This window comes from Anguilla rostrata, chromosome 1 (genome assembly GCF_018555375.3).
Source record: "Anguilla rostrata isolate EN2019 chromosome 1, ASM1855537v3, whole genome shotgun sequence".
Taxonomy (NCBI): Eukaryota; Metazoa; Chordata; class Actinopteri; order Anguilliformes; family Anguillidae; genus Anguilla; species Anguilla rostrata.
The window spans coordinates 61,682,756-61,692,584 of NC_057933.1; the positions used below are offsets into that span (position 1 = coordinate 61,682,756).

A 9,829-nucleotide genomic window follows, 5' to 3' on the forward strand; every position below is an offset into this window, starting at 1 on the left:
AGTCATAATAAAAGAGGCCAAGTTCACCAAAACAATACGGCGGTGGCGCGGACTTTCCCCTCCGCTCGGGCCGAGTCAGTGGATAAAGTGGCCCGGCCCTTACTCATCGGCACAGGGCTCAGGTGTCTGCACGGTCGTTTGCATGGGCAAATGTGCCCGACAGCACTGCAAGACAAAGTGAATTGAAATGTGCCAGAGATATTTGCGATGTCTGCAAACGCTCAGCTATTATGAGAAACGGGCGACTCTCGGACCCGTTTTCAGACACAGGCGATCGATGTTAACACACTTGGGCTACAGGCCTACTTCCTGGACCTGATTTCGGTAGGAACAGGTTGTCAATGTTGACCTATTTGGGACATAAAAATGAGCCTGGTGACAACCTTAACTGAGATACACATGTACGCATGATCTGACATTAACCGCAGAGAGGAGAGTTTCTCGAGAAACACCAAGTGAATGCTGACTGAGTGGGTAAATCTGCGGCGTGCGATTTCTCAGTCTTTGTGAATCATTCCAGCTTAGAGCACAGCTGTACATAAATACATTGTCAGGCCTGACGCATGCTTGGTAAATGAGATCAAAGTGAAGGCAGTTATTTTCATCGATGTCACAAAATCAATTACACCATACTCAGGCAAAACTTAGCACCAGGTTTGAACTTGGCAACAATGGCGGGGAGCAGGATGTTTGCCAGTGTGCAGCTCCTTGCCTGTTTCTCAGTGTGTAGCTCCTGGTACCCGCACAGTGTGTAGAAGACGTCTCCATCTGACTCAGCTTACTGAAACAGTAACAGCTAGCTATTAGTTATCATTATTAGTTAGTTATTATAAACAGCTAGTATTCCACCTAACACCAGTGAGTCCGCCATTAGCCTCAGCTGTGCTCAGCACTATCCCTCAATGCTACTGCTGGGACCCCTTCAAATACGGAGCGAGAGCCGCACTATCATCCCCAGAGCAACGCATGGAGCAGCTGATTTATTGTGAGAAAGCAGTTCAGCATTTTCCAGCCACCTCTGCCCTACTAGTAAACCAAATCGTTACTATGCACGTGTGCTGGAAACGGTTTGTGTGTGGGCGACGCTGTCGCTCCGAAAGCTCTCATGAGTTAGTCAGACGTTATTAAAGCTCCATCTCGATTTACCGGTACAGAACAATAACAGGCGTAGAAGGCACAGTCATGCGAAATTGTCTTGGTGAACTTTGCAATTGTTATTTATTTTAAAGGTTGCAGTGAAACAGTAGAGGCATCAGGTGACAGGAAGAATGCATTATGCCATTGAAAGTATTGGCAAAATGAACAGAGTGATCACATATTCCCCGAAAAACTTGATCCACCTCCTTGGATTTTCTCTATCGACATTAAGAATAGAATATTGTTTCATTATTCTTCATGTAGCTATCTTTTCATACTTTTTGTTTTCATTGTCATTACAAGAAAAATGGATGGTTTTCATGTTAGAATTTAGCCTAATATTTCCTGTGCTGGTACAATGCATGTGAATTACATGTCAGCAAAGTTGCTTCCACAAGCCCCAAACATTTTTTAAATATTGCTATACAATAACAAAAACATCCCCCTTCTGCTGTCATTGTTGTGCAGATTAGTACGGCCCTGGGTCTTAACAGGAAGTGGCTTTGTTTCTATACTGCTGTCCTCTTCGATGTCAAAGGAGGAAGTGGTTGGTTGGGCACTGCTGCTGTCATGAGCACATTCACACAGAGTGCGCACAACTGCTCTATCAGTCAGCCCAGAGCAGGAGCGGAAAAGGGTAGAAGGTCACTGTGATGTCACCAACCTACAACTGCAACGTGGTGGTCACACCCTTGCCCTGAACTATAGCCACTGTCAATACGGTAGGAATCGTTCCTACAAACAGTCATCTCTTAAGTTTCTTTTCATCTCTAGTATTTAATCTCACAATCGCGACAGGCCCTGGAAGAGGCTAAAATGAATTGTTTCTAATTAGCTATTCCTGCCAAAGTTAGATAGCACGTAAAACCTGATTACCATCCCAGTAATCCGGTCTTTATTACGCCCTTGAATTTCAACAGGTATGCCTACTTGCAAGTGCAACTGTGTTTCCCGGTAGGTTGCAACACACCACGGGTAAACCTGCAGCCCAGGAGAACTCTACCCAAGCCCAAACATATGTTCTGTTTCCTTTTAACGCACTACACACTCACAGAGCCAGGGAGGGAAGCTACAACTGTTCAGTGAAGTCATTGGTCAAAACCTCTTGTCTGACCACAGCTTTTCCATTAGAATTAGGCAAACTGTCAGGTTTTGAGCCAGCAGCCACCCAAGAAGAGATCTGAGTGTCTGAATGGACTGAAAGGCTGGAGACGGGTGACTAACCCACCTGGGCTGTACAGTCGGGCACATACACCTGAGGTGTGGAAGAAGCCTTTCCACAGGACACGGACCCCAGGCTGAAAGTAGGTGGCCTACAGCAGCTTCACTGGTGTGCTCATCCTGAGCACGGGCAGGCCAAGAGGAAATTATAGACTTGTTATTCCTGTCAAGCATCTTAACCTCAAAGAGTCTCCACCATGCTCAACCCACACTATTAGCTATCTGACTCAGATATCATTGATAGTTTAACAACAACAAAAAACCCCTAAAAAACAGCAGTCTGCTTGCTGTCCAACAGACTCGCACATAATAAGCAGCATTATATTTTCACATTATATAGCACCTCTTCAGAACAGAAATAATAGTAATCATGTCAGGAATAGGCTATATCCTGCATCATGAGCTACTGTAGCAAATACCAACATATTTCCTGAAGCACTCTTACCTGCCAGGAAATGCAACACAGGCAGTACCAAAAACTAAATCAAAAATGTTGAAGACCACATTTAAGCCATGAGACTTGTTTGACATGCCTTTTGCCATTTAGAAATTTTAAAACCACAATTTAACCAAGCCAGTTCACATCAAAGACATGGGAGAAACACAAGTTATGTAGGCAGCTTCAATTGCTAAATATTGAGGTCAGGTTTTCAAATGTATTACTGCAGATGCAAATCTATCCTAGTATTTAACTAGTCAGGCTTGAAAACACTAGACCACACACAAAAATCAAGGCATCAAACTGTGCATCATTTTGCAACTCAGATGTGGCAGACCACAGTGACGGGCAAGGTTATCATTTCTGAGACTTCAAAGGCATGAGAAACAGCAAAGCCAACTTCTTCCCATAGACATTCATAAAGATATCTACAAACTGCTACAAACACAATTTTACTTAAAGAACAAAAATTAAGTTAGATCAGTCATTTTAAAACATGATCGTCCAATAAAAGGATGTTAGGAAAAATCATTTTAGTCATTTGCTAAATGAGAAATCGTAAAACTACTTAAGCAAAGGCTTCATGAGTCCAAAAATATGTGGGGCTCCATGTACTTTCTAACGATTCCCTGATTTCAATCAACTGTCAACTGGGGAAAAGGAGTTAGTGACTGACAAAACACAGCACAGTTGATCAATGCCCTGATGACACTGGCCATTGCTTTACTTAATCTCAACAACTGATTGGCAAACAGTGAGCTGTATCTTCTGGTTGGTTTGGCACAGGCTTCAAACAAAAAAATAGGCTAAATTGTAGAATGAATGACAGTTGCTCTGTTTAGTTCCAGAACATTTACTTTATCTGCCGCAGTGGACTGGACAAACTAAACAATTCTGCCCTCTGCTTTCACCCTAAACTATACTGAGCTTGTATGGTTCAGGTACGGCAGAATCAGGCTAATGGAAGCATGGCTGCCTCTGTGAACAGGCTGTTTATCTTCACCTTTTCAAATAGCTCCATGTTAAGGTGCGCTGAAGGACCCCCTGCTATGAAGGGACAAGTGTGGGAAGCTGAGATAAGGTAAGAGTAAGGAGTGGGAACAAAGAGGGCTGAGATTTACTCAGAGGGAGCTCAGGCCATCCAGCACTGTTCATAACCTCAAACAACCTTATCACCTGGCTGCTGCTTTGCATGCCTTCATGTACCACTCCTACACACTGTGACAAAAGCAAGCACAGGCCCTCGTTTATCCAAGATACAAAAACGCACCATACCCATAACAAGGGAAATTCTGAGTAGGACTGGGCTCCCATACAGAGCCCTCTTGACGTAATAGCTTATCCCTGCTATGGTCTGCAGGCACTGTGTGGAAACATGTTTGGGTCCAATCTGAATTTTACACCCGGTGGGTACTGGGTTACTGGGCACATGTGCTTCTCACACCTATGCCACTATGCCACCAATTCCAGGACTTTCCAAGCGCTGTCAAGGTTTTATTTCCGCAAATTCAAGGACCCATGCTGAGGCTGACTCATCGGTGTTCCAGAAGATCAATAAACGGAATAACAAAGGCAATAAAGGAAAATAAAAGTTATTAGAATGCTCTCAATATCTTGGAACACCGATGCCGTTAATGCAGACAATTATTATCCATGTTCATTTTCCTAAGTGCCTAATTGACATATGCCCATGAAGCTCATCAAGATAAGCCCTTTAAAGTACTGTCTGAATTGTGGCATTTCTAGATTTTGACTTTATTTACCTGAGATTTTCAACAAGCACGAGAACCTGTGTGAGGTCTTTTGTCCTAAAAATAGTAAAATAATAACAATAGTAGCTTGCTCCTTACAGCCACAGCTGTGCCAGGCCAGCCAGCTGCATGAAAAGTGGTTGTGGAGATGGCAACTCTGTTGATACTGCCTGAGCAGCTATTCTTAGACACATTAGTGAAGTGCATTCTAAACTTTTTTCACATATTGTCCTCTTACAGCACTTTCCCTGACAGGCCCCCAGGCTCCATGACTGAAGGCAGTGAATGAGACGCAGAGAAGGCTGTTGGTCTGAACGGTAACTCAGGAAATGCTTGGCTCCGCGTGGAGGGGGAGCGATTCATAGATAGAGCTCTACCTCGGAGGAGTTCTCACAGGTGTGTCTCACTGTGCGTGAGGGAGCTGCTCTCTAGGCTCCCAGGCCAAAACAGAACATATTTCTCAACTGCAAGCTGCCAGACCTTCCCCTGCATTCCACTGTGGTGCCATCAGAGGGAAGTACAGCCATGTGGGGCAGAGAATTACCCTCAAACAATTCATTCTGGTGCCTTGTGAGAAGGCTACTAAATGTAGCCTAGCTATTAACTTAAATAAGGCAATGAAAATCTGACATACAAAGATTATACTTTTCCATTTGAAACTGCTACACATTATAAATATATAGGCCTATGCTACAGTGTGTAGATAGCCTACACAGTGGCAAGCTACTGTAGTTCTTCGAGCTCAATTAAAAGCTTAGGCACAGCTTTCAGCACAGTTAGCCTACATCACAATAATTGTAGTCTGGGAGGTAACCTTCCCTTCAAAGAAACCCCTCCAGAAAGCAAGCTATTAACTGCATCAAGATTAGCACAATACACATAATGATAATAACGACACTTTCTGTGTCTCAAGCACCTCAGTGCTTCAACTGCAAAACAGGATTATTCCCCGAAAGAAAGGCATCCCTTACAAAACAGATGCTGAATTCCAATGACTCACACAGAAATTAAACAATAAATCCATACAACTGAGATTACAAATTATGAGAAAGCATACTGTTCCTCTTTAAAGGCAACTGTACAGATCACGCTGGAATTTTTAAAACAAGACTATCCTTTTTTTTTTCCAAAGAGTGTTTGAAACTCAAGGAAGTAGGCTAACTGATTGCAAATACAATGACATGTATAAAAAAATGTATCAAATGTTGATTCAGGACTACTAGCTCAGGAAATCTGACAAAATTCTTCAAGCTTATGCTTAATAGGGCCAGTGGAAATGCAAACACTGGTCTTTCTTATTTTCTGAAAATGGTTTATAACCTTTACATTTTTTACTAAAACATTTCCGCTATTACAGCAGTCATGCAGCATGTAGGCTATATGGAAAATAGCATCAAGTGAGACACATCGTAATTTATCTTCCTTGCTCATTTTCTGAACACTTCAAGGCACAAACAGTGTTGGCTGATTGGTCCATTCTTAATGAGGCTTTGAACACATACACCGCAATGACATTTCCTGTAAACCACTAGTTCAGATTAAAACTTTGTTAAGAAACTTCAAATTTCAAAACATAGGCTACTGCCTTTGCTGCCATGCAACCATTAAATTACCCAACTTGTCCACATTCACATACCCTGAAAATGTAGGAAGGCGGATTGCAAAAGTGTTGCAAAATCTCATTTGGAGGAATTCACAATAATGTCCCTTAATATCAATCAGCTTAAGCAAAAATGTGATGTTTTTGCAAAGCTCTGGATACATCCAGTCCAGCATTTAACTGCCAAAGACTGAAGTTTGGGATGAATTCTGACAATAGAAGATGAAAAAAATATACTGCGGAACAGCTATTTTACATTCCATTTTCTTGAAAATTTTGCCTAATTCCATGGTTATATACATACTATTAATTAATCTATCTGTAGAAGACACAAGATTAACTTTTATTTGTTTCTGGAAACAGCATTCAAAAAATACATACACTTATATCTTACACACGCAAGTGCACACAGGCACACACACAAATGCTACTCACAGACACAAGCACACACATTTCTAAAGGTACCCAGAAATCATACACACAACTTGGGACAGAACTGGGGGTTCAGTTTTATACACTTTGGAAGAACATACACATGCCGGGCAGGGCATGCACGCACATACGCACTGAAACACATGCTGACATTACGTGTGTGGGTGGAGCGCAATGTGCACCGTGCTCAGGGAGGAGGCCGTGCTCGTGCCTGCTGAAACAGGTCAGGAGAACAGGTTTGTCTGCCTTCTGTCTCCCACCCTGGTTAACCCCTCCAGTGCCAGTCTGCAGCCGTGGAGGGGAGGGAACAGGGGCAATGGAGGGCCTGACAAGAGGCTGACTATCTTCTCTCAGGCAGATCTGTTATTGTCTATGGTGGAGGAAACAACGGTCCGAGCCAATGGGACGCAGGTCTACCCCTAAAACAGCGGCAGTGAGGAAACGTGCTGTTTTAGGAGTCAGGTCAAAAACAATGAGGCTTGGTACCACAGTGGCGAGCTCTAAAAGCACAGTTGTAATAAAATGCATGGCTATTTCTTGGTAGCACCAGATTAAGAATGGTGATAGCTCAGGAGAAAGAGGCTTCTCAATGAAAAGTGCAGAAGAGTGCTAAATACAGTCATAATTAATGACCACATATTTCCGTGTACCATAACAGCAAGGGCAACTGATTCCCTCAAAATGCACATGTACCCATAACACCCAGGAAATTCACTGTGCGGTCATACTGTAGAGTTGGAGTGCAGGCTGTGGTTTTGGGTTGCACGTCGTTAACAACGTTTTTGAGCCTGTACTTTAACATGCGAGGGAACTTTTGCTTAGATGGAAAGCGTTGTCTCTAGCAATCACTGAGCTCGTTTAGCCCGCAGCGCCCTGACAGACTGCACAATGTGCTGAATAATTAAAAGAATTTCATACAATCTGTTCGCTTTCAGCAAGGTATTTTCAGACAGCCACATTCGAGCTGGCTTTCATTGGTATTAATGCCTACTTCGCTTTGCCACGGGTACAGTGGCAGGAGGGATGAAATGCATCCAGTAGCCTATACTGCACCTGCCGTTTCCCGTTTCCATGGTATCTCGTCACACAGCCATAAAACACAGGAACACTGAACACTTGCGAAGCTGAACAATTTTGGTGCTCAATAAATAATGATCCATTTCCACCTTAAACTTGGCTATGCTGTATATTATTTTGAAAGATCGCTTATCCGTTATCATACAGATGTAGGTCATGTTGCGCACAGGTAGCCTAGCCAGTAGGCTATGCGCCAGATTGTCTCTGGCTAGCAAGCTAGCTACCGCCACATAAATAAATTGCAATATGAACAAGAATGAACAATACTTATCATGCCTCTTAAAAGTTTGATACGCTATTACTCAATGAACAACGCATCACATTTCGATTGCGGGGGCGCTTTTCTGGGCGTTTATCGCCATTAAGCTAGATACCTTATATCTGGCTTTATTGTGACTCAATTATCCGTAGTATAAGTTATTTTGCAACCAAGCACACAATTACAACCACACCTTGTTATTAATGGCAAGCAAGCCAGTCAATTGGCAAACAACGCGCCGCCGATGTCCGAGTTCGCTTAATTGCTTTACGCAGGCCTATTGAATAGTTTGTATTTATTATAGGCAGCATACGTTGTAAGCAAAATTATTGTAAAGTTGATAGCAAAACATACAAACAACGCTAATAACGCCAGGAGTGGTGGCGCACGGACAAAAGCAGTTTAATGTATTCATTATCACAGCAATACTCCGAAGAATCGATCGGGAAGCAAAGTTACCTTACGCTGACAGGTTATCAAGGCAGAACTTCAGCCTTACTCGCTCTGCTTGACAACACCAACCAATTCATAGCATAATTTCCTATGAGCCATTTCAAACGTCATTCTCTATAACTAAAATTATAGCTAATGGATAACACCTCAGTTACAATAACAATGTGTGCAACGTATCAACATTAACCTAAGTACATTTTAACTAGCTAGTTACCCATCTAATATGGTCTGCAGATAATGTAGCGTATGCTCGCCATTCCTAAACTGGCTGTGCTTCAGGAATCATGAATCTCCGAAGATCAAACTTACTTCCTTAGCTAATGTTACAAAGCGCCACTATATTACTGGTGCCTTCAGCCTTCGTTACAAGCAAAGGCAAATACGACTAAACAAGGACGAGTGTGCCTTTTTCGAGCAAGTGTTTCTGTAGCTATACTTCAAGGTCCAGTTCGCTCCAACATAAAATCAAACAGGTGTCATGTCAGTCGCTAGGTGTTTCTCCACTTACCTTGGTGTAATACAACATCCACAGTTCGTAGAGCCTTTCTTTTGAAGCCATTCTCCTTTACCCTTTTGCTCACACCCACGGTTTGAGTGTTAGCTAAAACATTGAACTTTCCTTCATGTAACAGTAGCTAGCGATGTTATTTCTCACAGAAAGCGTCTATGCTGAGTATTACCCGGACTAGCTGGCAAGCTAACGTTACCTCTCTCGTTTGCTCGCTTGCAAATCATCTAAACACGATCTTCTGAACAGTCGCTGAGCCATTAACGTTAGCTAGTTCTCCTGAAGTTACTAGAAAAGTGTTGACTGAATTAAAATAAAATGGAAACGAAATACTTGAGTATGTGTCGCCTACTGTATCCGTTCCTTATGTTAAGTGCGATTCAAGCGAGAAGACGTCGTGGGAGAAGGCGTAACATCAACAGCCATGTCCGCGGAATACCAATAACGGTAGGAGATTCTTCTGTCTCGAGCTTGACTGCACGAGCGCACCCAGGTTTGCACACAAGTCAAGTTGGATGGGGAGCCTCCCTTCCCCGCCAATACAGAACTGCGGCACTCGTAAGGGACACCTGTCTAAAGTGACATCCCAGAGGGCTGCTTCTAATAGATTCACTTGTTAAAATCTGAATGAGAAACTCCAGGCTCTTTGACCTCGCGACAGGGTGCGTAAATTGTACAGGTAACACTCTTAAAGACACAGCGCACCTTCCAGCCGTTAAAGTAATCTGGTCATCTCCGACAATTTATAATAGGCAGTGACTTTGACTTTGCCTTTTGTCAAACGTGGACAGTTTCTAACAAAACGTGTTAAGATAGCCTTTGGCAGTATCTTATCATCAGCCTAACTTAAAAGCATTATAGGCTACTTCACATGAAAAAAGTGCATAGGAATGATCTGTTGTTTTTCTGCTGCATGCAGTGTAAACTAAATTCAAAAAATGGTGTTGTGGAG

General features: G+C 42.8%; 1 protein-coding gene across 3 annotated transcripts in view; it reads right to left on the minus strand.

The window, feature by feature from the left end:
* The window catches only part of nbeal2 (neurobeachin-like 2), a 75,557-nt gene extending 66,044 nt beyond the window's left edge, over positions 1–9,513 (minus strand). For all 3 annotated transcript variants that reach the window (XM_064347264.1, XM_064347246.1, XM_064347237.1), the window contains exon 1: positions 8,878–9,513. In XM_064347264.1, coding sequence (XP_064203334.1) covers positions 8,878–8,928 — 51 coding nt within the window. In that variant the 5' untranslated portion in view covers positions 8,929–9,513. The remainder of the gene's footprint in view (positions 1–8,877) is intronic.
* Positions 9,514–9,829: the final 316 nt, after the last annotated feature.